This window comes from Gamsiella multidivaricata (assembly GCF_025024155.1).
Source record: "Gamsiella multidivaricata strain RSA 2152 chromosome Unknown BC939scaffold_38, whole genome shotgun sequence".
Taxonomy (NCBI): Eukaryota; Fungi; Mortierellomycota; class Mortierellomycetes; order Mortierellales; family Mortierellaceae; genus Gamsiella; species Gamsiella multidivaricata.
Genome location: NW_026251746.1, coordinates 34,646 through 60,372, shown reverse-complemented (window position 1 = coordinate 60,372; position 25,727 = coordinate 34,646). Strand labels below are relative to the sequence as shown.

The 25,727-nt window shown below is 48.8% G+C and overlaps 7 protein-coding genes across 7 annotated transcripts; 4 read left to right on the top strand and 3 right to left on the bottom strand.

The window, feature by feature from the left end:
* Window positions 1–61: 61 nt before the first annotated feature.
* BC939DRAFT_477699 (kinase-like domain-containing protein) lies at window positions 62–1,584 on the bottom strand (the record flags this gene model as incomplete). The annotated part of the gene is made up of 5 exons (XM_051558697.1): window positions 62–178; window positions 281–667; window positions 763–901; window positions 1,011–1,217; window positions 1,310–1,584. The coding sequence occupies 5 exons, from the start codon at window positions 1,582–1,584 to the stop codon at window positions 62–64; spliced, it is 1,125 nt and encodes a 374-aa protein (XP_051411502.1).
* A 1,057-nt stretch (window positions 1,585–2,641) lies between these two features.
* On the bottom strand, window positions 2,642–4,041 carry BC939DRAFT_453533 (NADH-ubiquinone oxidoreductase complex I, 21 kDa subunit-domain-containing protein). Its single transcript, XM_051555939.1, has 4 exons — window positions 3,816–4,041; window positions 3,142–3,249; window positions 2,877–3,041; window positions 2,642–2,766 (listed from the first exon to the last, which is right to left on the bottom strand). Exons 1-4 carry the CDS (start codon window positions 3,964–3,966, stop codon window positions 2,690–2,692), a joined length of 501 nt encoding a protein of 166 aa, XP_051411501.1. The 5' UTR covers window positions 3,967–4,041; the 3' UTR covers window positions 2,642–2,689.
* Window positions 4,042–6,728: 2,687 nt separating this feature from the next.
* On the top strand, window positions 6,729–8,995 carry BC939DRAFT_178787 (uncharacterized protein). The gene is made up of 3 exons (XM_051550433.1): window positions 6,729–7,000; window positions 7,104–8,227; window positions 8,356–8,995. Exons 2-3 carry the CDS (start codon window positions 7,146–7,148, stop codon window positions 8,597–8,599), a joined length of 1,326 nt encoding a protein of 441 aa, XP_051411500.1. The 5' UTR covers window positions 6,729–7,000; window positions 7,104–7,145; the 3' UTR covers window positions 8,600–8,995.
* Window positions 8,996–12,901: 3,906 nt separating this feature from the next.
* Window positions 12,902–17,842, top strand: BC939DRAFT_397874 (P-loop containing nucleoside triphosphate hydrolase protein; the record flags this gene model as incomplete). The annotated part of the gene is made up of 5 exons (XM_051552389.1): window positions 12,902–13,108; window positions 13,611–14,067; window positions 14,133–14,837; window positions 14,973–17,326; window positions 17,414–17,842. The coding sequence occupies 5 exons, from the start codon at window positions 12,902–12,904 to the stop codon at window positions 17,840–17,842; spliced, it is 4,152 nt and encodes a 1,383-aa protein (XP_051411499.1).
* Window positions 17,843–19,724: 1,882 nt separating this feature from the next.
* On the top strand, window positions 19,725–21,202 carry BC939DRAFT_453517 (uncharacterized protein). The gene is made up of 4 exons (XM_051555938.1): window positions 19,725–19,955; window positions 20,147–20,430; window positions 20,524–20,703; window positions 20,819–21,202. The coding sequence occupies exons 1-4, from the start codon at window positions 19,842–19,844 to the stop codon at window positions 21,108–21,110; spliced, it is 870 nt and encodes a 289-aa protein (XP_051411498.1). The 5' UTR covers window positions 19,725–19,841; the 3' UTR covers window positions 21,111–21,202.
* A 1,149-nt stretch (window positions 21,203–22,351) lies between these two features.
* Window positions 22,352–23,326, bottom strand: BC939DRAFT_453516 (uncharacterized protein). The gene is made up of 2 exons (XM_051555937.1): window positions 23,162–23,326; window positions 22,352–22,793 (listed from the first exon to the last, which is right to left on the bottom strand). The coding sequence occupies exons 1-2, from the start codon at window positions 23,228–23,230 to the stop codon at window positions 22,626–22,628; spliced, it is 237 nt and encodes a 78-aa protein (XP_051411497.1). The 5' UTR covers window positions 23,231–23,326; the 3' UTR covers window positions 22,352–22,625.
* A 2-nt stretch (window positions 23,327–23,328) lies between these two features.
* BC939DRAFT_453515 (uncharacterized protein) lies at window positions 23,329–24,861 on the top strand (the record flags this gene model as incomplete). Its single annotated transcript, XM_051555936.1, has 2 exons — window positions 23,329–24,283; window positions 24,550–24,861. Coding segments are annotated over exons 1-2 (1,215 nt in total), but the record flags the coding sequence as incomplete, so codon positions are not given.
* Between the last annotated feature and the right edge of the window lie 866 nt (window positions 24,862–25,727).

Sequence of the window (25,727 nt, the reverse complement as noted above, 5' to 3'; positions counted from 1 at the left end):
CCAAGAGTCCTTTTTATTCGATGCCGGATATGGTTAACAACGTAGCCTGGCTGAATCGCTTCTAAAAGCCTCGGCTGCTGCTGCTGCTGCTGCTGCGAGTACCATTATGTCGAGTGATCCATGGATGAAGCAGTACACGGTCAAGGGCCAGACGCTGATCCGGTCTGTATCGCAGTAGCTGTTATTAAATATAAATAATACACGTTAGATCGTACAACAGCAGCAATAGCGCCTTTTAGAAAAGTCCAGTGAGTCCACACCCATGCCGCTGCGCTTTTACCTTGAGTATCAAATCCTTGGCTTCATTGCTGACAGACTCAGGGATATACAGGTCCACCTTGACAATCTTCAAATAGGTCGAAGTCCGGCCCCCGTCTAGTACTTCAAATGGTGGTCGTCCTACCAGGAACTCGTAGCACAAAACACCCAGAGACCAGAGATCCACCTGATTGGAATGGTCGCGACCTTCCACCATCTCCGGCGCCAAATAGTCCAGAGTTCCACAGAAGGTCGATCGTCGAGATGATGGCGCATGTACAGACCAACCAAAGTCGGAAATCTTAAGTTCGCCATGGGTGCCAAGCAACAGATTCTCCGGCTTAATATCGCGATGGATTACATGCTTGCGATGAAGGTATGCAAGAGCCGTTGCTAATTCGTAGATGTACTGCCGGATACAAAGTCGGATCCAATGTCAGTCTCGTTGTCGAGCACAGCCGTACTCCAGATTTGCGCACCCCGTCGCCATCTACTGGACATTACCTTGGATGCCTGCCACTCTGGGAACTTTGTCATTTTCTTCAGTTTCTTGTAGAGCTCTCCTTGCGGCGCATACTCTAGTACAAGGCACACCCGTGTCTTGTCGTGAAAGAACGTATCCAGACGCAGAATATGTTTGTGTCTATGAGAGTGAACGCATATCACAGAAACTATCAGTATATCGGACGCCAAAGCCGCATATAGGCGTCTGTATGTAGATAATCAAGTTCTACTACGTTGTCGACACGTACTTGAGGTTTGACTGAATATCAATCTCACGACGAAGTTGATGTTCCATGTTTGCCTTCAGCAGCTCCGATTTCAGCATCACCTTCATGGCGACCACAAATCCAGACTGCCGCTCCCGCATCAGATATACGCGACCAAACTGTCCTTTGCCCAAGGGTCGTGCGAGCTCAAAGTCGTCCAGACACCATTCTCGAGGCGTCAGGGCACGCCTATTGATTTTATATACGATAGACAGTTAGAATATTGTCAATAGGCAGTCGAGTATTTTTCGAGTCGGAAATAATGTCCGATCTATCCGTACCCAATTTGGAACATTTGCGCTGTATCGTTGTTGTTGGACGATGTTCTAGGTTGCCGTCCTGATCCTGACAACACTAACGATCGACCATAAGGGTTGTGACGCAGCGAGCCACCGACAGGTGGGAGCATCTTTCGGCTCGATGAAGTGTTGTCATTTGCATTCGTGTTGCTGCTGTCGATCGTATTATTGCTGGCATTGCCTCCAGGGTTTGTTTTTGAGCCACCGACTACACCACCAAGACCGACAACATGAGCTGCTACAGAGGAAGGAGGCATCATTCCTCCCAGCTTTGCATGTCGACTTCCACCGATGGGATTCCCTGAGCCGACGCTGTTGATCAGTTTGCTAAAGATCCCTGGTATTGAACTCGGGGGGACGGCTGCTGTTGTTGTTGGTTTTGTCTCCTTTGCGGTATTACTTGATGCTGGGGAAGAAGTCGTAGATGTGGCTATTGTCATCGCCTTCGTTGTATTGGATAAAAGCGAAGACGTCGATTTCGAGGCATGCCCATTCGTCTGCAGCGCTGTCGTCTGATTATTATTTTTCGACGGCGCGATAGAGGAGAGTCCTCCCGTTGCTATTATCGGAACCCCACTCGATGCTGTTATTGAGGATGTGTCCTGCTGTCGCTGATTATCATAGTCGTATTCCATATCCAGTTTAAATAGCGGTCTCCGAGGCATGTTTGCTGTCAGTCCCTCCGCCGATGACCTTGACATCATGCTGTATATTTAGCTGGTCGAGTAGTTATGATAAGTTTCGTGCGGGTAGAAGTGCTCGGCTCGGCTTTGCATGATATAGAATAATATATGATAGCGCGTTAACATGCTGTTATTTAGGCTTCAGGCATAAAAACTGCTGCGCTGGCTATCAACTTGTACCAAGGCTTCATGATTTTCAAGTAGAGGCTTTTTTCACATACCTAGAGATTCACGAAAAAAAAAACGGAGTAGCTTGTAGGTGGCCTGAAGGTGGGACGAGTGCACGCGTTGTTACTGACAAAAACTACAGCGAGGTCGTGCAGATTGTCGGGAGGAAAAGTATCCTGTTGAGAATGTGAAGTGAGGTTATATAGCAAGAGCAAGGCTGTAAGGGTGATGCAATGGGTGAAGGAGGAGGAGGACGAAGGGGACAGATAAGACAGGGTAATGGCGTGTATGGGTATATGCCCTCAGGAAATGATGTAAGTGCGGTGCGATAGACAGAAGGGATGAGTGAACAGACGAAGGAGCCAGGAACCAAACAAGACTCAGTGAACACACAGTCACTTGCTCCATCGACTAATCTACCTAGCGTGTACGGCTTTTTTTTTTTCTTTTTTATTTAAAATAAGTCTTGTAGGATCTATTGAGGTGGTTGTCTTCCCAGACATCGGTCTATTTAGTTCTCGCTTTTGGCAGCAGTGGTATCGGAGAGGTGATATTTGTGGTTCGTGGTGTTGAACCAAGGAATGGCAGCTAGTAAAAAATGAAGTACATGGCCATCATGCTGTTAGATACGTTTTGGATGCAAACATATATAGAACTAAGCATTCAAACGAGAACAGCGCGTTCCTAGGAACACCTACAGAACTTCAAGGCCGCATACTTGGAGTTTCTAGCGGCTGCAGCCTGAGCAGCGTCGTCCATAGTTGGTTCACCATACGCAGGAAGACCAGCAGCGGCGCGCGTAGCCATTTCTTCGCGGCTCCTGGTCTGCTCCCTGGCGTTCTCCTCCCACCCCCAGAAGCGAACTACATTGAACCAAAAGAACGAGTAAAAAAAAAAAATCAACAAAGTGGTCCGAATACCATGGCAGCGTATAAAATAGCAAGGAAAGGAAAGGAGACATACGGCTTGATTTCTGATACGAGAAGAGGAAGCCGCCCATGAATCCCAGTGCAGTGGCGACACCCAAAGCAAAGTTGATTCCTTTTGGTCCAGCAGCAGGACGAATGCGTTCTATCCATATCGTGCCACGACAAGCGTTGTCCGCCAATGTTAGTAAACGCAATTGGTCCGCGACAGCCAGAAGCAAAATGTTTAAAGTAGGTCCTGATCAAAAGTTGCTGGTGTCGTCAATGATCTCATGCTGTCCCGAAATGCAGGTAGGGTCAATGCTCTAAAGTCCTGAGCAAGTCTCCTCATGCCGCTATTTAGTCATAGGTTGGCAAACCCAGGATCAATTGCTTCCTGCATCCTGTCTTAAAAACAACCTATCGATCCTATTTGTCCAGCGCGCGTGGTCTGTTCCATATTGGATAAGGTCGATAGCCTGACGGCTCCTGATTGCGCGGTAATGAGTCAAGGGCTCGCGGCTATCCCGTCAAATAATATTTGAAGTTGGTCCTCCTGAGTTAAATATCTTCGGCGTGACCTCGGACATATACTCCGAAAAGATCACCTTGCGGGAGTTCCTGCATTTTCCGGACTGATACTCCTGCCTTGAACCTGATATAATTGCTGCCCTCGTTTATCGGCACTTTCGTCTCCTGCATTAATATAATGATCTAGTTTTGGTCTATTACCAAGGGCAAGTAAGATAGCAGGGCCACCGGCGGTCAAGCCTCCCCAGGCAGCGAGGTCGGAGCCTCGCATATAGCGAACCACCCTGGAGAAATGAGGGTCCGAGTCGATAACAGGGTATTCTGTCCTGATGTACTGCTCAGCCGAAGACATTGTGTATGATTGCGCAGACTGGAATAAAAAGAGGTCGATGAAGAAGAGCCAGGAGGAATGCAATGTTGATGAAGGTGAGCGGAGTACGGAACAAACAATAACATACATATATCAAACAATAACATATATCACATGATCACATCAACCGCAAGGATATGGGAAAAGATGCACTGCGCCTACAGCTCCAACCTTATTTAATAAAGTTCACCAATAGAAAGCTCTCTGTCTTTATCCCTTACTCTGTATACCGGGCAAATTTGCCCGGTTAAAATAAAATGACAGCGTTTTTTTCGTTTTATCTCGTTAATGTCGCGGAAACATCATCCTCATTCTCATCAATCGCATTAAGTCATCGTCGCATTAGATCATTAAATCATCCCTCTGTTTACCTATGAATGGTCATGAGCACCTCTGCCAAATGCCAGTGATCGGAGGGCGCGAGACGGTGGACGAAGAAGAGTTTATACCTATTCTAGAGATACGAACGCAGACGGACGAGTCTTTCCAAGAACAGGAGGAGCAGGATCAAGAGGAGGAGTGCCAAACTGTCCCAGCGCCTGCGACGGAAAAAGGAGAAGGGAAAAAGAAGCAGGCGATCGAGCTACCGGTACCTCCAGATTTTGAGCCTTTGATCCAAGGATACCGTCGTGCCAACGTCAACCTAGATGGGATATTCGATGGCGTAGTACCACCCCCAATCACCCTCTTTCGATTCTTCTTCACAGACAAGACACTGGAGACGATCGTTACGAATACCAATCTCTATGCAGAAAACAAGCAAGCTGAATCTTCCGGTCGCGCCTGGAAAAACATCACTATGAACGAGCTCGTTACCTGGATCGCGATTACCATCTACATTGGGCTTTATCAATTGAGCTCATACGTCGCTATCTGGAATACCAACCGTGAGGCGCCAACACATCACATATCAAGATACATGTATCAAGTCCGTTACGAGCAGATCAAGCGATATATCCATGTATGTGCACCAGACGCCGTAATAGAGGAGTATTGTGACAAGCTGGAGCCACTACTCTCTCAAATCCGCGTGGCCTCAAAACGATACTACATACCTGCATCAAACGTCTCTGTTGACGAGATGACGATTAGGTTCTCAGGACGGGGCGCACATACTGTTCGGATGAAGAACAAGCCAACGCCCGAGGGATTCAAGATCTTTTCCCTATGCGATGCAGGATACACCTATGCTTTTGTTCCAACCTCAAGGATGACACCAGCTCGAGTCGAGAAGATACCAGGACTCACTCAGACAGGATCCACAGTCAATCATCTCGTCCAACAGCTCCCAAAGGCTTCCCACTATCGGGTATTCATGGACAACTACTTCACCAGCGTCAATCTTTTTCAGCACCTCAGGAACCAAAACATTGGAGCTTGTGGGACAGCAAGGAAGCAAGGGGGAGTTCCGAAGGAGCTTCAGGTGGAAAAGGGCACCAAGTTGGATTGGGATACTCGGTCTGGAGTTGTGGTTGGAGGAGTACTGGTCGTTTTCTGGCAGGATAATGGACCGGTGACGATGATGACAACAATTCACGAGATTGCAGGTGCGGAATGGGAGGTCCTTCGAGAACGGCCCCGACCACGAGAAACAAGTACAAACGGAGCAAAGGTGCGAGCAATTTTTGGCAACTCTCCCAGGAAGGAAATCAAGATCCTGAAGGTCATCGATGATTACAACTACAATATGGGTGGAATTGATATTGCCGATCAACTTCGATCCTACTACAGCACGCAGCAGACAACGCGGCGGAACTGGATGCCAATTTTTTTCTGGCTCTTGGATACGACTATTATCAACACCTATCTCATAGCCCGAAAAAAAGGATCCCTTCTCACGCACAAAGAGTTTCGCAGCTCTCTTATCTGGGGGTTAATCGATTCGGTCCATACCTCAAGCAAGGCACGGCGCCACAATGCTGTGGAGAAGGAAGACGAGAACGAGGATGACACTGTCTGGAAACGACCTCGAGTGACAAAGAACTTTGAACTCCCCAATGACCGATTCACCGATGACAACCACTTTCCAGTGACCCGAAAGCATCGAGGGACCTGCATGTTGTGTTCTTGGAAATACCAAACCAAGCAGATCTACATGAGCCAGAAGAACCCCTTCCAAAGCAATATCTGGTGCCAGGTATGCAAGGTTCCTTTGTGTAGCAATGGCGCCAGACCTTGTTTCAAAGAATATCACACACAATCCACAGACCTGGAGTAAAAAACTTCATGACTATAGCACAGGGAAATTTTAATTTTGCCGGGCAAATTTGCCCGTCACGTCGTACAGAGTAAGGGATAGCATAGTGCATGAACAATACAAACATTTTGGACGTAGATTTCGGGGCCTTAAAAGAAACATCATTCCGCACATCCTTGACCCCACTCCTTTCCTCATCCACTCCCTTATCAGCCCTCAAGCACTGCCGCATATTCTTAACGTGAGTCTTGAATGCTTCTGCAAATGGATACATGTACCAAATTTGATCCTCATTAACTGTCTACTTTGACTTGGCCTTTATCGTACCAGATGGGAGTCACTGGACTACCCAAAGCTATAAAAGACACCGAAGGAACGCTAGCTTATGATCTGCAGAGCAAGAAAGTTCATGTCGATGTCTTAAGTCTATACTTTGGATTCTTGCAAACAAGGACCTTCAAAGTGACGTGTAAAAGAGTCGCCAAGGAAGCGAGAGCTGAGGCAACGGCTACAACAACTGCCAGCGCATCAGCGGCTTCCATTCTAACAGAAACGACGACCTTTCTCGCAGTGCCCACAGCCCCCGCAGTCTCCACAGCCTCAACAGCGCAAGACGCGCCTTCTGCTACAGACGCCGGCACTAGCAGGAGAAGCAATATCAAGAAGCGCGCCCTGAGTTTCTCCGAGGCTCCATCCAAGCGAGGAAAGGCATGCCCTAGTTATGCGAGCGAGGTACAGGCTGCCGGCGCGCAACATCCTGCACTGTTCATTGGCCCTAACGGACGATTGACACCAGACCGACCTGGAACAACAGAGTAGGTAATTAAATGCGCCAATGGTTTCGTATCAGCTTGCGCAGCATAGCAACCAAGTGCTGACACATGTTCTGTTGTTTCATCCCTCGATCCTGCCTCACCTCTAGTCACAGAATTACGGTCACATAGCGCACGACCTCAACAAAATCATGTCAAAGCACTTTAGCAAATCAACCACGGTTCTACACTTTGACGGAAAGGCCTCGATACAAAAGTCCCAGGAGCGACAAGATCGGGCCATATCCCTCAGCAACCGGATCAAGACTCTGGAGGTGCGAGTTGACAACGCCATAGGAAAAAACTGCGGCTCTTTGGGCCCCCTGTACAAGCAATGTCGAAACGCGTACAAGACATCCAAGGCAGCATTGGCAGACATAAGAAATGGGCTGGAGACCTTGGAGTGGCACACCTGCGAATGTCCCTTCCAAGCAGACACGCACATTGCTGAGTTGTATCAAGCTGATAACAACAAAGACGACCTCGCAATCATTACCGCCGACAGTGATATGATGGTATATCAAGGTGTTAGAGAAATCACTATACCCGTCAGGAAGTACCGAGCGCTCACCACGTACAAGAAGGCTGACCTGCTCGAGTCTCTAGACCTCGCATGTGACCGTGAGCTGTTGCTGGCATCAATCATTACTAAGAACGACTACTCCAAGGTACTCCCGTGGCACGGCTTCCAAAGAAATATCAAGATCATCCGAGAGATGAGGACCGAGACCAGAGCAGGCGATGGATCGACCATGGACGCGCCAGAATCCAAGACGACTGAGGCTGGCATTATCAAGGAGCTGATCCAGGAGTATTTACAACGGGCGAGAGGAGGACAAACCAAGAGTGTGGATGACTACACCCACGCCGTTTCGGCTTTCGTTCAAGTGCGTGAGGACTATCTTGACTCCGCTACGCCATCGTGCGCGACCCACGAGGAAATACGGGGCATACTCCAGAAGCTCGAGAAGTGCAAGCTGCAAAGGAGAAATATGACTCGGGCCTCGCGGACAAATCCTCCAGCCGACACATTCGCCAGCGACACTTCTGCAGGCTTGGCGTTTTCTTCCCCTGTCCAACGCAGCCTGCAGACGCCTGGACAGCAGACGATTCTTCAGGCCCGACGCCGTCGCCGCAGACACAAGAAAGGGAACGCCCAACAACGGAGAAAACGACGTCCCAAAGGCAAAGCAAGACGTAAGAAAGTCCGGGAAGCAAAATGGAGACGAAGCAGGTATGATTGTCGTATGACTTTGTTAGCGAGTTCAAATTCATTACGACCTTTTACAGCTTTGTCGCTTTGGTACAATCATCTTATTGATTTTTTTTTTTTTTTTTTTAATTTTGGGATTGTCCCTTAAGTATAAGAGCAGGAACAGAGATGCCAACCCTCGTTATTCCCCTCATGTTGTCATGGACGTCAGCCAGTCATGCCCGGTCGACAAGATCGCATTGGAAAAGATGTCCATCGAGGAACCGCGCCCGCGGAAGAAGAAGGACGGAAGCATGGATGACAATCCTAAGGCCGCGAGTGAAACTAAGACGAAGTCCAAGGAGGACGAGGAGAATGGTGAAAAAGTGGAGAGGCGAGCTGGAGCTAACCTGACTAAGCGCCTGTTCGGGAAGGCTTTCAAGGCTGCCACAATGACTGTAGGGTCGATCACAGGATGCCTGCACCGCGCCACGAAGCTGAACGTAGTCCAGACCAGATCGTCGCGGAACGCATCAGCGAGGCGGTCCGCATCATGAGCCAAACTCGTATTCTCGTGTTTAAAGCGCTCGAACTTTTTCTCTACAAGGAGGTCAGCACTACCACCATATCCAATTCAGATCAAGCGCGCCTGGCACCAGATCAGAACTTGGGCACTGATGTCAATCAAGCGAGTGCTCCGAAAGTCCAGCACAAGGAGGAAAAGAACGCGGACCCACTTGATCTCATTCTGCACAAGGCACATGGAGAAACTATCATCAGAAATCTGATCTCTTTGATTCTGAATGGTCCAGTAGCACCCCGCGGGAGACCACCTAAAGACTCGGCGGTAATTCAGGCGAAAACAATTGCGCGCTCGATTTATGACGATTTCCTGAGCGTTCTTTCAGATTGCGCACCGACAAAGGACTGCCGAGATATACCCCTGAGCGTCATCCAGGCGGAACTGGCGGTGGAGGTCCGGACCGCGGTTCGGGAGCATTTCCAGAGACTGCCCAAGTTCATTGTGAACAAGGTAACATTTCCACTGTCCGGAACAAGACATATCTCGCGTGGACTTGCTTTTCCACTGTGAACTTACGTTTATTTCTTGTTTCTATTAGCTGAAGCGTGCTCGTTTATTCACGGATGATATTCTTCCAGTTGAGGATGACGAGAGCTCCGACGGCGATAAACAGAAAGACAAGATGTCATTTAAGAAGGGGCAATCGATCCCTGTCACCAATACCAGGGGCATCCTCACCAGCAACACGACCCCCTTCAACAACGCCGACCACAGCTTCAATGATTACAGAAGCATTATATACGAATCAAAGTCGAAGAAAAGATCCCGTGTCAAAGGCGATGAGGTCGATTCCAAGGAATTTTGGCATAAGCCTGGAGTGGACTTCTTTGTTGAATGGATCACGGATCCGTGTAGTCACGAGAAACTCAGCAACCCACGCCCAATTGCTGCTCAAAGACTCATTGACTTGTACGACGAGCTCGCCAACTTGGTCAACAAGAAATACAGCGTCCACTGGGGTAGGGATACCGTGAAGTCCAAGATACAATACGCAAAGAAAAAGTACGATAAGGCAAGGACGCTAGCAACTTTGACTGGAGCAGGCGACACTGACATCGAGACTCTTCGAAGCCAAATGATACTCCATTGACCTTACTACGACAAGTACCACGAGGTTGATAGCTGCAGCCTTTCGAGGAATCCGCGTCCAGAGCGTCAGTTTGGAGCAATTGGAGAGGAGGCTAACTAAGATCTCTCCGCTTCAATTCTTGATGACGATATCGACGGAGGTACTGCAGATTTTATATGGGATGGCGATACAACAAAATGGTATTTAGGCTGTCCCTTTTTGTTCTTAACCGAAATTACTTGAGTGTAATCTAGCCCTTTCCATAATCCCAGTAGAACGCCAGACGACCATGTGTGAGAGAATAGTATGTGATTGAACTGACCGAGAGAGAGGGGAGTGAAGGGTCATTGATGAAGCGCCGTAAACGCAAGCACGCGAACGCAGTTTTGGATCGATGAGTTCAAGGACGTGGCTAAACAGGCAGAAACCAAGTCGCGAGAGTTTAGGAACATCAGACTGGAGGTACGGACGCGAGAGATGGCTATCGAAGAGAGGAAGAGGGCCTTGAGCGATAAACTTTTGGAGATTGAAAGAAAGCACCAGGAGACGCCGAACAAGCGATTACAGGACCATGAGGAGATGCTGAACAAGCGATCACAGAACTATGGGGAGATGCTGGCTCGCCGCATACGGGACTTCATTGATGGGAAGGAAGGGTTTAAGGAAGAGTGGCATGGGTTGAGGCGGGAGAACCAGGAGTTTATATGTACTTAAGGATGCTGCAAAGCAATATAACCTCGTAGGGATATCCCGGCCACCGGATTCCAAGGGTCTCGAGATCATTCTTGACAGCCTCAACAAGACGTTCCTCACAAACTTGGATAAGTCGCTTTCGCGGCGTTCGTCGGCTCCTGTGTATGAGTGAGGTGATGACAGAAAAGTAATGGTTGGTGAAGCACAGCTTTATACTCGGCCCGTATATATGCCCGAGTAAACGCGCAAGTATACAGCAAAATATACTATACTTCTTCAGCCAATAGATATGAGTATGCACATATAGCTAGCTATATGTTGCCCTATACTCTCGCTGAATAGGGCCCAGATATGGTAGGGAACATTGACCTAATCTATGGCCGTGTTCGGATATTAGATTCAGCAGATCAGTGCTGGCAGTTTGGCAAAGGAGCAAAGGGATGACAAAGCAGATCAGAGGAAAGATGGTTAGAAAATAAGTTTACCCTGACTGCTCGGTAGCCTGGTAATTGGGGTAGCCTGAGCGAGGAGAACAGGTTCTTGTTGCTGAAAAAGGGATGTGGTATGACTAAAATGTCGAGAAAAAGCTCTCTCAGCATCGACATCAACATCGACATCGACATCGGCATCGGCATCGGCATCGACATAGAATAGCATAGAATAGCATAAAATAGCATAGAATAGACCGCAGAGCTTTTCTTGTATGCGTTCACATAATAGTCTAATCTGCCGCGCATGGCTCACCATGTATTGCTCAAACTGACATGCATTCAGTCAGTGCACATATCCATATAGCCCACTACAGTCTACATATTGCGCTGTGACAAAAAAAGGACACGTAGTGTGTCCACATCGCATATACAGTGAGATGGAAGGGCGCAGCGCCAACCAATGGAGCAAGTCTTGTTTGTGCCTTTGCCTCTGCGCTGGTTGTCTGCTGTCTGTTGTCTGTTGTCTGCAGAGGTGTGTGGAATTAGTCTAATGTTTGGTCGCTAGTTGGCCTGAACTCTTTCTGTGTGTTTTTTTCCCTTGGCCCTCGAAGGCTGCAACCTTATCTTGGGGGGGAAATGCGCGCCTTTTCTTGTGTACACAGGTCCGAAATGGCTTCCATTCTGGGTTGCCATCCCCCCCTGCCTTGCCGGCTCCTCTATCTCCCTCTCTCTTTCTCATACTCTCTTATTCTCTTATTCTCGTATTCTCTACGCTCACCCATACTGTACCACGCATAGCATAAAAAGATAAACCGGCGGCCTTCTTTCCTCCTTCCTCTCCCTCCTCTCCCCCCTCTCCTTCGTGCCAATGCCACTCCTCCCCATCTTCGTCCTCTTGCCCTAATTGTCTTTGTCCCTGAAGAAGTAATTTCCATTCCTGTCATATTTATTTCCTCATCCACCCCACAGCACCCTTTTGTTGCTGTTGTGTTGTTGCTATTTGTTGTTGTCGCAATTTAAGGTTAGACTAGAGCCGCCAACCATCTCTAACACCCTCAGGCCTCCTTGCATCCCGCAGACACACCTGGAACAGCACCTTTTTTTTTTTTTTACCTCTCTTTTTTTTCTTCCTCTTCCTCATCCCTCCCCACTCTATACAGACTCATATCCAAATATGAGTCCCATTGTCAGGTAGGGCCACTCAAACTACAACGGAACTGCTCCACTGGACAATCCTCGCTCGGTTTTGCTCTTGAGAGAGGATGGCACAAGTGGATCAAACAGACCGACACTCTATCCAGCTGCTTACGAACCAATGCACTCACACCTTACCCTGCCCTTCCCTTGCTAGTGTTATCGAGGGTGCACTACCCTTGGTGTATTCGGTCGTATCGGCATTGACCATTTTTCACCTGTCTCGGATACCTGTCCGTCTGGATCAGTACACGCCCTTGAACGATAATTATGAAGACGACGATCTCGAGGAAGACGATCAGCAGAGCGGCGATGTCTCGACAATTGATCAAGTCCAGGGTCAGTACCAGGCACAGCGCTCATCTGGTATGAGTATCAACCTGGCCCGCCTCGGCCTCACTGGTCTTCAGCTCGCCCTCGCCCTGTTTTCAATTGTGCTACTCAAGACCAACAACAGCAACGACGATCATAGCAGCCAAAACAATACCTGGAGCAACATTATTCAGATCTTGGCTTGGACATACGCTCTTGTACTGTCCTTTATCCACACCACAAAGCCTCTAATGGCCTATCAGTTTTGGATTCGCCCTCAGATGGACTTGTTCTACGCACTCGAGCTTGTCCTGTGGTCGGTCCACCTTTATGGCACGGATGTCATGTACTTGCCCATAAAAGAATGGCCTCTTTGGCTCCAACTGGATATCCTGACCTGGTTCGGTGTCGTCCTGCTGCTGTGGGCCTCGTTGATGACTCGTCCTTACCAACCGCTGACGCCGATCAAGAAGCTCAAAGAGGGCGAATCAGTGCGTCTGCCCTCGCCCGAATATTCCTCGTCGCTTTACTCGCAGTTGACGTTTGCCTGGGTGAATTACATGGTGTACCTTGGCTTCAAGAGGCCACTCCAGGACATTGATCTGGCTGACATTGAAACCCAGGACTGCTCTGTGTACTCGGTTGGGCGATACAACCTTGTTAAGTAAGTTTACTGTGCCTGGTTTTGATTTTAGCCGTGTATGCTTAGCAGTACCACCAAAAAAAAAGGGGGGGGGAAGGTCCCATGGGATGGGTGATATTTGTTTCCTTGGAAATTGGGTGTGGGCGGCGCGGGTTATGGCATGCATGCATGTGGTTGCCCGTGTGCAACCTGAATATCTTGGCTGGCACTCAAACAAAGTAGGTTTATGACAACATTGGGCTACTCACGGCTGCAACATCCAATCGGCGGCAGTCCATGTGATCTGACCGCCCTTCAGTCGGGTGCTCTTGAGAAAAAAAGAAGGAATGGAAGTGCTCAGATGTCGGATATCGGATGAATAGACGATATCGTATCGTGGGCTAATCCCTCGTGGGAAAAACAATACCGAGGATGCCTACTTTATATGGGGACGAACATGCCTCCAATGGCCTTCCAATGGCCGTGCCTCGGCCTCACGCTCCGAGCACAAGACAATCGAGACTCACCTACTGCCGTTTGTTCGTCTTCATAGAGAGGACTCGCTCTTCTGGTCGCTCTTCAAGGTCCTGAAGTGGGAGTTCTTTGCCCAGTTCCTGTGGGCTCTCCCTTGGTGCATCTTGATCAACGTCTCGCCCTACTGTCTCAACAAGATCATCGGCTATATCGAGTGCAAGACCTGCGGCCCACCCACGGCCATCAACTACCTCTATGTCTTTGGCCTGCTCTTCTCCTCCCTGATCGAGTCGCTCTGCAACCAGCAGGCACTCCACATTGGTCGACGTATCTTTGTCCATACCATCTCCATTTGCAATGCCGAGGTCTTTGCCAAGACCCTCCGTCGAAAGGACATGGCCTCGCCCGCCGAAAAGTCCTCAGAACAGGACCAGGCTGGCGATACGAAGAAAGATGGAACCCTGAATATCTCCAGTAAGTTGCATACGCGGTATCGCTTAGTCAGTCATCCCATTGTATAAAATACGCGCGTCCCTAACTTTTATGTCATCTCCGCAATCCCTACACAGACCTAGTCGCTGTCGATATCAAGAAGCTGGAGATTCCTTTCAGTTACGTCTACTATCTCTACGGCTTCCCTCTGCAGTTTATTCTCGCCGGTATTCAGCTTTACCAGTTGCTCGGATATGCGTCCTTAGTCGGCATCGCATCCATGTTCGCTACCTTCCCTATCCCCGCCAAGCTGTATTCCATGATGCTGAAGGTCTTCAGGCATATCATGAATACCAAGGATGAGCGCATGGACGCCCTCAACGAGATGCTGTCTGCTATTCGCATCGTAAAGTTCTTTGGCTGGGAGTCCAAGTTTGAGGAAAAAATTACCGCTGCGCGCGAGAAGGAGTTGCAGCGCACCAAGGAATCGTACATCCAGATGATCTTCACCAACATTATCTGGACCATTGTGCCCCTGCTCAACATCGTCATCATTTTGGCCTGCTACACCAAGGTCTTTGGCCACGAAATCACGGCCTCCAAGATGTTCACCACCCTTGCCCTCTTCAATATTATGCGTCAGTCCTTGAACACCCTTCCTTGGCAAATCAAGAACACCATGCAAGCTGCTGTCAGTTTGAAACGCATCAACAAGTTCTTGTTGGAAGAGGAGCTCATCAAGGACACAGCTGTGACCAAGGTCAATGCCAAGGCTGGAACCAACATCTCTCAACCCATCATCGGCTTTGTCAACGCCTCGTACGCCTGGCCCAACAAGGAGCGTGGCAAGGAGGAAGCAGTAGCCGCAAAGCCCACTGAAAAGCGTTCATGGAGTCAAAAGATCAAGTCCAGATTCGTCAAGACCCCTGAAGTCGTTACCCCCGTGGATCCTGTTGCCGAGGTGGAGGCTGCTCAAGAACGCTTTAAGCTGAAGAACCTCAACGTCGATTTCCCTGTTGGAAAGTTCTCTGTTATCATTGGACCTACGGGCTCTGGCAAGTCTGCGTTGTTACTCGCATTACTTGGAGAACTGGAACGACTTGAGGGACAGCAGTATATGCCTCGCTTGGACTATGGGCGCAGCGCCTCTAGGGACGAGGGCTCCGGTATTGCCTATGTTGCTCAGACTGCCTGGCTTCAAAATACTACCATCCGCAACAACATCTTGTTTGGCCGGGAGTTTGACCAGGAGCGGTACGATGCCGTTGTTGAAGGATGTGCACTCTTGGTTGACTTTGAGATCCTGGAGTCTGGCGATGCCACCGAGATCGGCGAGCAAGGCATTACTCTTTCAGGCGGTCAGAAACAGCGTATCTCTCTGGCCAGAGCCATCTACTCAAACGCAAGAGTCTTGCTGCTGGACGATTGTCTCTCGGCTGTGGATTCCCACACTGGCAAGCACCTCTTCCAAACTCTGACGGGTCCTTTAGTCGCTGGTCGCACGGTTTTGATGGTCACCCACCAGGTCCAACTGACGATGACGTCTGCCAGCTTGGTTGTCGTCATGAACAAGGGCGAAATTCTTGGCTCAGGCACCCCCCAGGAAGTCATCTCCAGCGAATGGGTCGATAATGTCAGTCTGGTTGCTCCCGCAGCCGATGGCGACTCAAGCGAGGTCAGCACTCTGAACAGCGAGGGAGAGCAGCAACCCAAGGCTAAGAAGAGCGAGAAGAAGGCCGTCAAGTTGACTGAGGATGAGAAGAAGATCGAGGGCGCGGTCACATGGAGAGTCTACAAAACCTACCTTACTGCTTCCGGAGGCTGGCCATTCTGGATCGGTCTGGTTATCCTCTTCTTTACTCGTGAACTGGTCAATGTCAGTCAAAATGCATGGCTGGCTATCTGGGCCAACAAGGCGGCCCAGAGCACTGGATCGTTTGCTATCAAGACCTTTGACTACATGACTCCCGCACCGGTCGCACAGTCCCTTTATGCCGCTTTCGCTCCCAGAAATGGCGGGTCCTATGGCGTAATTACAATGGCTGTCTTTGGCAAGGGCGAACCCGAGACTGTCGACATCAACTATTACCTAGGTGTTTACATTCTCATCAGTCTCTTCACGCTTATCTTCACGTCCTTGACCAACTACTACACCATCATTGGAGGTCTCCTTGCCTCTCGCTCACTGCACGAGCAGCTCCTCCGTAAGGTCTCTCGCGCCAAGGTCCGCTTCTTTGACACGACCCCCATGGGCCGTATCATCAACCGCTTTAGTTCTGACATCTCGACCATCGACGACGACGTCAGTAACGGTATCCAGGGCGTCTTCGGCTCAGTCGTCACTGTTGTCGGTATTGTGGCGATCATCTCTGCCAGCATGCCTCTCTTCATGATCCCGGCCGTCTTTATTGTGGCCATTTACGGCGTGATCGGTGCTCTTTACGTTCCTGTGTCTCGAGACCTGAAGCGCTTGAACTCGAACTCTAGATCCCCAATCCTGATCCATTTTAATGAAGCCCTGACTGGTCTTGCTACTATTCGCGCTTACGGTTTCGAGCGACGTTTCCGTTCCAAGAACCTCATCAACCAGGACAACAACAACAGGACGTTTTTCTTACTCTGGTCAACCAACCGCTGGCTTCACTGGCGCGTCGACATTGCCGGCGCACTGGTAGCGTTTGTCACAGGTATCTTGATCATGCAGAACTATGATGACATCGAGCCGGGCTGGGCTGCTATGAGCCTGAGCTACGCGCTCATGTTCACAACGACGATCGTGTGGTTGATCCGCAACTATGCCCAGAACGAGATGAACCTGAACTCGGTCGAGCGTGTGGCCGAATATATGAACTTGGAGGAGGAGCCCCCAGCCATCATCGAGGGATCTCGCCCACCAGCTTCGTGGCCATATGCTGGAGAGATTGTCGTCGACCACCTGGTTATGAAGTACGCTCCCGATACCCCTGCTGTCATCAAGGATATTTCGTTCAGGATCAATGCCGGCGAGAAAATCGGTGTTGTTGGTCGCACAGGCTCCGGCAAGTCGACGTTTGCTATCAGTCTATTCCGCTTTATGGACCCTGCCAGTGGATCTATTACAATTGATGGCATTGATATCTGCAAGATCGGACTCCACGACTTGCGTTCCAATCTCACAATTATTCCACAAGACCCTATCTTGTTCAAGGGTACCCTTCGATCCAACTTGGATCCCTTTGGCGAACGCGAGGATCGAGAGTTATGGGAGGCTCTTCGCCGGAGCCATCTGATTCCCGATACGAGACCCAACTCCAAGGCGCCGAGTTATCGCAACAGTCTCGAGATTACCGCCGTCACTTCCGCCAACGATACCTCTTCATCCGTGCCGTTATCATCGTCATCATCAAAATCGCCCGCTGGTTCGGTCAAGGATGCTGAGAACGAGACGGTCGACCCCTCCAAGATCACATTAGACACTCCTGTGAAAGAGAACGGATCGAACTTTTCTCAGGGTCAACGCCAGTTGATCGCCTTGGCCCGTGCATTGGTTCGGCAGTCAAAGATTATTGTGATGGACGAGGCGACGGCCAGTGTGGACTTTGAGACCGATCTGAAGATCCAGGGCACGATTCGTCAGGAGATGGCCAATTCGACTATCATCACGATCGCGCACCGAATCAGGACAATTGCAGATTTTGACCGTGTCCTGGTGATGAACGCAGGCGAGATCGCCGAGTTTGACAAGCCCCTGGTGTTGATGAAGAAGGAGGACGGACTGTTCCGATCAATGTGTGAGCGATCCGCCGAGTTTGACGCACTTCTTGCGATCGCTGAAGAAAAGGAGAAGAGAGATGCTGAGCGCAAGTAAAAAAAAAAAAAGAAAAAAATTCGAACGCGCGGAGCAAATTGTATACAAAAACGCTTTTTATAAATAAATTTACACACACACATACCAAACATAATCGAATCCCAATTTGTGTAAAAAGCAGGATATTTTTGTGTGCGACCATTGCACAGCTACTCAGGAGGACCTTTGTTTGCGTGTAAAAGAAGAATGAACACCGATCAGCCACGACCACCGATAAAAAAAAAAAAAAAAAAAAAAACAGAACTGCACAAAGAATATCAATAGATATATTGCAGATCAAAATGGATAGAGAAGAAGCCTGAGATGCGTGCTGGGCGACAAGATGATGGATAGTAATGTCGATAGCTACCGAGATTTGCGGGATTATGGTAAGAGTTCTACTCTATTATGATGAAAAAAAATGATACATCCAATTCGTGGCAAAAAATGGTGACGAAAAAAAAGCACGATAGCGGTGATCTCTTCCACACTGGCATGATCAAGATGGGTGAAAGAAGGGATGATCCCCCAAGTCCAAGACCCGATCACCCACATACTTTTCCACAGTCAGCAAGATATTCAAATGCTAAATGGAGCATATTCTGGGGGGAGAGGGGAATAATGTCAGGTCGAACCGTTGACGCGATTTTCTATGGGTTATTGAATCTTAAAGCTGGAAGAGATTCGTTCCGCCATCCCATTGCGGCTGCTTGATCTCATCATCGTGAAGTGCTCACTTCTTCGGAGCCTGCCATGGCAGCACAGCCTCGATGATTCCTCCTTTCGTGTGGCTCTCCGAGCAGTTCTATAGTCGCCTGGCCGCCGAAACTTGGTGACAACTCGCATCGTTGACGTTGTGATATAGCCACGCCGTATTAGGATCATTCTGTATAGTAGCACAGCTTTTTTTTTTTTTTTTTTTTTTTTTTTTTTTTGGATCCAACGGCTTCTTAAAAAAAACGAAGAGTAAAAAAAAAAATACAGGGCAAGGACAATAATCGTTATTCCTTGCTTCCCCCCTGATTTCATTTTGATGACCACTTTATTCTTATTGTGTGAGGATGCAGCTTTTTTTTTTTTTTTTTTTCACTACGAAGTCTGAGGCCCCTCAAAGATCTCAGCTGCTTGGCTTTTTTTTTTTTTTTTCCACAACGGAACCCCCATGTAAAAAAAATTAGTTGGATGAAATTTTGTGTAAATTTTATTTGACCTGGCAACTCCTCCTGGGGGATCGTTGAGCGAGGGGTCCCCAACCAGGGAAAAAATGATGATCGTATCATTTTTTTTATTTTATTTTTTTATCGAGCTGGGCAATTCCGCGTTAGCTCGGCGGCATTTCGTTAATCCCATTTACGATTGAGTGTCGGTTTACGATGGCGTCTAAGACGTAAGGCCCTTTAGGGCCTTTGCAACAAACCGTTTTCGTATCACAATTTCTGCTTTTTTTTTTTTTTTTTTTTTTTTTTTCGCCTTCCCTGTCCCTGACCTATTGAATTGGCCTTGTTTTTTTCATCCCTTCTTACCACTATATGGCGTTGTGCTCCAGCAGCCTGGACATGCGCCTTCAGCTTCATTCTGACCCTGTCTTGAGATCCACTAGACCTCACATCCTGTTCACCTATAATCCCTTTGGGCGCGCAACTTGCGCTTGTGTGCATATTCTTTGTGGTATTATCGTTTTGCAATGCCTGTACTGTACAGCAATACCATAAAACCTCACCTGATAAACCATGCCAAAATCTGCAGGGATATACCTAAATTTTGGAGACGCATGGAATCCGCATTTATGGAGGAGGAACGGATTGACGTTTTCAACGGCGCGTGCGAGAAAAAAAAGAACGAAATTCTACCGCGTTTGAGCGAGCTGAAAATCTTTTTTTTTTTTTTTCACAAGGTTTGTTCACGGGATTTAAAAGGACCGAACTTGTCGGGATTTAATCCTCCTTTTCCCCTTTCTTCCTCCCTGCCTCCAACCCAAGCCTTACTCGCAACAACCAAGGATACAAGGAACCCTGACGGCATGGACTCGACATATTTCTTTCCCTCGACCAGGGTGCTACTTCCCACACTTCTGGCCGATTTTAGCATTCAATTGGCCGGTTGGAGTCTTGCTGCTCTTATGCAAACGGAGAAGGTACGCCAGCTTTGATACACTTTTCTGAACGCCTGTTGAATTGGTATTCGAGGAGGAGGAGGAGGAGAAGATGTCCATACGCAATATCAATAGACGCTCCTTGCACCTGTTCATCAGAATCATAGTGGAAGATTGGGTCGAGGACCTAACGCGTTTGAGCGAGTTGTTTTACCTTTGCCCTCTACGAATAGTTTTACGATTTGGCAGGGTCGGCTTCCTTTCTCATGTGCACTTACTTTTCTCTTTTCAACCCATGGGCGGAGGATACGACTAGTCTGGGCCGATCATTCCATCCACGTCAGATCCTCGCCTCCGGCACGACTGTTGTCTGGGCATGTTATTTGGGCTTCTTCCTATGCAAGAGAGCAATAAGACATGGGGACAGGCGCTTTGACAAGGTCAAAAAGATGCCAGGCAAATTCCTTGGCTACTGGATAATCCAGGGTGTCTGGGTCGCTCTTACCGCTTTGCCAGTGTAGGGGAACTTGTCAGGAGTATAACTTGCTTACTGATTACACGCTACTGCTTCTATGCTGACTTTTTTTTTTTTTTTGGTACTTGTCAACAGCTGCTTGACAAATTCCATCCCAGCAGAAGATCATCCCGCCATTGGAGCGCAGGACATTCTTGGACTAGTTGTTTGGGGAATGGGGTTCGCATTTGAGGTGGTGGCGAACTATCAAAAGCAGCGGTGGCGCAAGGATATCGGCAAGAACTACAAGCAGAGCTTTATCTCGCATGGATTATGGTACGTTATGTATATCGACAAAATAAGTGAGGTCACTATGTGTGTGTGTGGGGAGTATGGACAAGAACAGGAGGGCTTTCGGTACTAATCGTCCTTTTTATTATCATTATTATAGGTCCTTGTCCAGACATCCTAACTACTTTGGAGAATGTGTACTGTGGTTCGGAAGCTATCTTCTCAGCTCAAGCGCCTTTTCTGTTGCGGTTGAGGACCAGATCCTGCCACATTGGATGTCCCGCCTCGCCTTGTTTAGTCCAATATTCGTCACGTGCCTGATCACACGCGTGAGTGGGATCCCACTTTTGGAGAGAGAGAATGATCGACGGTTAAAGGATGTTGTTGCCTACTGGAAGTATAAGAAGGAGACCAGTATGTTTGTGCCAATCTGGCCTCGCTCTGTGGAATAAGCAGCTGCCGCAAAATTGTTTATTTGTGCTGTGAAAAAAATGTTCATTTGAAAAATAATAAAATAAAGTTGATTATAATAACTATGCACAGGCCATCGAACTTCTATCCCTCATAGCCATCGTTTCCATTCATATCTCGTAACATTACACCCTTCGAAGTAAAGCTGGTTAGTTGGTATGGCATGCGATGGTAGTCCTATGATTTAAACGAGAATTTTTTTTTTTGTTCATGCAACGAGCAGGGTCGATATTTCTATGCATCGACTGGAGTCCATGCTATGGAGTAACCCCGCGAGAGGCCCAACCCTACCGGAGATGCAGCAGCGGTTTGGATGCAGGCTCAAGTTCGAATTGAGCATTCATAAAGTTGGAGTAATATCCTCCAACCGAATGAACGCGGCGACACCCATTGGGTTAAAACCTCATGTGTCAAAGACTTTAACATGTACAAAAAAGCATATAAAAAAGCCCAAACATCTTTGCACGACATACATTTTCGTTGCATACCCATACACGGATGGCATTATGGAGTTAGTTAGTAAAGGTTGTTCTCACAGGATATGAAAAACAGATGGGAGAGCCATGGTGCTCTCACTTTTTTTTTTTCTCTTTTTTTTTTTTTTTTTTTTTTTGAGTTGAGCAAGAAGGAGAAAGAAAGAAATGCTCAAATGTGCCAATGCTTCTGGAAAGAAGAAGAGAGTGATAGGGTTCGATTGCTTGGCCAGTGAATGTATGGGAACTGTGTGTACTTTGCTGCGGAGCAAATTCCTGTAGTCTGTCATTACGCGGGGCGGAAGAGAAAAGGCACCGAGAAAAGGCACCGAGAAAAACGCAAGAAGCGATCGGTGGCCTATGGAATTGGATCTTGTTTCGGTTTTTTCCCTATTGAGCTAGCAGAAGTAGCAGAGAAGAGGGGAATAGTCTATGGAGATAAACCTCAGGACAATAAACAACAACAACATATTGCATTAAGGTAAAGGTGACCAGTCAGAGGGCAAAGGCCGAAAAGTGTGTACTGGTTAAGGTTCTGTGTGTCGTTCGTTCTGTTGCCCAGTCCAATGGGCGGTGGGGGGGGTGTGGTGGAGGTGTAGCTTGCTGGTAACTTTAGTCCACCGTGTAAGTGAGTACATGTGTGTGTGCCTGAGATTAACATCGGCCAACTGGCAGAGTGGCAGAACGCAATTCATTCTTTGTTTCATCTCGCCTATCATCTTTTCTTTCCCTCCCGCTCCTTCGCTCTCCCTCCCTTTTCACTCTCTCCTCTTCTCTCGTCCTCGTCTCGCCTTCTTTTCTTTGTCGATCGCTTTCTTTCTTTTGGTCCCTTGGCCATCCCCGCTCATCTCTCATCTCTCATCCCTCATCCCTCATCTCCCATCTCCCATCTCCTATCCCATCTTCCATCCCTCATCTCATCTGGAATATTAAGGCACATACCCCTTCCCCGACTCCGCTCTTACCCTATTTTGTTCATACCTCCCATATCCCTCTGTCTCTCTCCGGTCGACGGCCCTTTAATTATTCAGGAACACACGCTTGCGCGCGCACCCACAGCTCACACTCGCATACACCACCTCTTATCCTGACTAAACCAGCCCGCCATCCCCCCCTAATACTCTCCACCCGAGCCCCAACCACGGGTCCAATATAGCAAAGAAACAAAGAGACACTCCGGTTTGGCTGATGGTAATGCACGCGAAACAAAGACAGTGTCTTTCACCGCCCTCTTCTCAAACGAAACAAAGCCAAAAAGCGCTCCCCCTCCAGCGCAGAGCCGTTAACCTAACCGCCTCCGAACTTCTTTTTATATTTCCCGCCCCTTCCTCTTTTTATCATCTCACCTCGACTGCGGTTCGACTCCCTGTCCCCCTCTTCCTTTCTCTCTTTCTCTCTCTCTCTCTCTCTCTCTCTCGATTGCTCGATTGCTCGATTGCTCCTCGCCGCCCCTATTCCCCCCACCCTCGGGCTACTCGAACTGTCGGTTGCACGCTCTCGTACTTTTCGCCCTCTCTCCCTCTCTCCCTCTCTCCCTCTCTCTCTTTGGTCCATTGTAGCAACCAAGAGCAGCGAGAGCATTCCTTTGTTAAACCCATTCTAGGCCATATCATTAGCACCAACAACATCAGCAGTTGAACCAGGAGCAACCATTCGCATGGTACCACAACTGTCTTCTGCCCTGAACACTCAATAGAACGACCTGCAGCAGCGGCAGCGGCAGCAGCAGCAGCAGCAAGCACCAGGAGGCACTTATCAACAGCAATCCCATAATAATCATGGCCTCCTCTCCGGGAACAAACGGTGCCCTGACCCTCGACCAACAGCAGCAACACCATGGTGTCCATCCCACCAACAACGGGACCTCCCAGGTAGCGCGGCTTCAACAGGACCCAGACGCCATCGTTCCTGCCTCGGACCCAGACGACGATAGCACTGACGAGGACGAGGAGTACAACTCTTATATTCAGGAACAAGAACAACTTCAGTTCCAAAAACACAACCTAGGCATGACAAGACAGGCCCAAAACCACTACAGCTCAGAGATCCAAGAGCACGAAGAAGGCGATGACCATGGGGAGGAAGAGTATTCGGCATACCACCAATACCATCAGCAACAGCAACAGCAGCAGCAGCAGCAGCCCCACCATCACCAGCACCAACAACTCCAGCAAATACAGCAGCAGTATCAACTACAGCAACAACAGCATCTTCACGCATACAAATCTCAGGCCATGAATATCCAGCAACTGCTTCGTCAAGATCAAACCCCAGATCAGGACATGAGTGGTGCGGATAGTCACGAGGAGGAAGAATATTATCAACAAAATCCTCAGTACGATCCACATCGCCAACATCAAATGGACATCGATATGCTTCATCAACATGACGACGATGACGATGATTTTGACGACGATGAGGATGGGGAAGAGGACCAAATTGACGAGGAAATGATGGACGAGGACGACGAGGAAGGCTCTGAGGCTATGTCGTTGACAGAGGAGGACATCAACTTCGATCTGGTGTACGCCTTCCACACCTTTGTGGCCACTCAAGAGGGCCAGGCCTCTGTTGTCCGGAATGACTCTCTGATGCTGCTCGAGGACACGAACGTGTACTGGTGGTTGGTGCGAGTGCTCAAAACGGGAGTCATCGGCTATATTCCTGCCGAGAACATCGAGGTGAGTGTTGTGGATTTAGGTACTGGGCTTGTGCACAGCTTGGTTGTACCATCTTCAAACCCCCCCTCCCTCTCCTTCGAACGTTTTTTTTATTGTTTCTGTTCTGTGTTCTTTGCTCTTGTGTGCGCTACTCAAGATGCTTCGACATGTTCTACTGTTCATACACAGCACTTTATGCTATGTTATGCAACCACAAACCAAGGAACCCTAATGAATGCGGCTCCTAACCTTTCCCTTCTTTGCATCGCCCCCCTTCCCCCCAATAGACACCATTCGAACGTCTTGCAAGACTTAATACCTACCGCAACGTAACCCTTTCAGCGCCCTCTTCCGAATGGGGAACTTTCGACGAACACATTCAACCATTGGATCCAGCCATCCTCCAGCAAAGAGCCATGAATCGTCGGTCCGTCGTCTTCACAGCCCAAAATGAATACTTGGAGGCAAGCGAGACCGAGTGGACTGAAGAAGAAGATGAGGAAGAGGACTGGTATGAGGATGGCGAAGAAGATGAGGAGGTTGACGATGAAGAAGAACAAGAGGGCGACGAAGAGCTCCAGGAGCTGGAGGGCGTCGACGATGACGATGACGAAGAGGCGCTCGACGATAGCAATCATGGCGACAATCATCTCGCAACAAACCAGCAGTACGAGAACGCGGCTCGAGGAGGTCAAAAGACCGCCCTACAGCTGGAAGCCGAACGGGTTCAACAGGAGATCCTGAACGACCAAAAGCGGTTGGAGGCCATCACCGCAAGTCAACAGATGGGTGTTGGTCAAGGCTCGAGTCGCCATAACCAGCAGTCCTCCAAGGGAGAGGACGATGAAGAGGAAGAAAACGAGGACGTCCAGACTACGAACCGCTACCGGAAACCACTGCTCGACGAGGACGATCTCTTCCTTTCCGCTGAGCCGCGCGTCATCTCGCTCACACCGGCAATTGCTCGTGATGATTCTGGTGTGGGCCGCGTTAAAACGCCCTCAGGCAAAGCCAGGAATTTGCGATTATCAGAGGAGGCGCTGAGGCGATCACATTCTCCACTTCAGCAACAACAGCAGCAGCCACAACAGGGTTCATCGAGCGTCGGATCAGCCAACCCTGCAGCCCCTCATCGCTCGCCGAGTCCGGACTCTGAAGACGAAGAGAAGGAGAAGTTGAAAAAGAAGATGGCAGAAAGGAAGGACAACAAGCTGAATTCCCTTCTTGGCAAGAGTACACAGTCTCTGGTTCGCAAAACGAAAGAGGAGTATGAGGAGGGGCTGCCTCCAGAAGCTGTCACTGTCAAGAAACCTGGTAAATTCAAGAGCCTTTTTGGGGTTGGAAAGAGTTCCAAGGACAAGGAGCGTAAGGAAAAAGAACGGCAGGAGAAGGAGCGGCTCAAGAATATGGCCAAGGGATCGTCTGCTGTGAGCTCATCAAGTGGCGGCATTGGCAGCAGTATCTT

Coding starts and splice junctions, on each gene's coding strand:
- BC939DRAFT_453533 (XM_051555939.1), bottom strand. CDS start 3,966: ATGTCTTCGGCTGAGCAGTACATCAGGACAGAATACCCTGTTATCGAC. Junction 3,250..3,815: donor TGCTATCTTACTTGCCCTTG/GTAATAGACCAA, acceptor CGATATGGATAG/AACGCATTCGTCCTGCTGCT. Junction 2,767..2,876: donor GTATGCGGCCTTGAAGTTCT/GTAGGTGTTCCT, acceptor ATTTTTTACTAG/CTGCCATTCCTTGGTTCAAC.
- BC939DRAFT_453517 (XM_051555938.1), top strand. CDS start 19,842: ATGGACTCGACATATTTCTTTCCCTCGACCAGGGTGCTACTTCCCACA. Junction 19,956..20,146: donor CTCTTATGCAAACGGAGAAG/GTACGCCAGCTT, acceptor CTCTACGAATAG/TTTTACGATTTGGCAGGGTC. Junction 20,704..20,818: donor TTTATCTCGCATGGATTATG/GTACGTTATGTA, acceptor TCATTATTATAG/GTCCTTGTCCAGACATCCTA.
- BC939DRAFT_178787 (XM_051550433.1), top strand. CDS start 7,146: ATGTCAAAGCACTTTAGCAAATCAACCACGGTTCTACACTTTGACGGA. Junction 8,228..8,355: donor GCAAAATGGAGACGAAGCAG/GTATGATTGTCG, acceptor TTGTCCCTTAAG/TATAAGAGCAGGAACAGAGA.
- BC939DRAFT_453516 (XM_051555937.1), bottom strand. CDS start 23,230: ATGTTGTTGGTGCTAATGATATGGCCTAGAATGGGTTTAACAAAGGAA. Junction 22,794..23,161: donor GCTCTCGCTGCTCTTGGTTG/CTACAATGGACC, acceptor CGCGTGCATTAC/CATCAGCCAAACCGGAGTGT.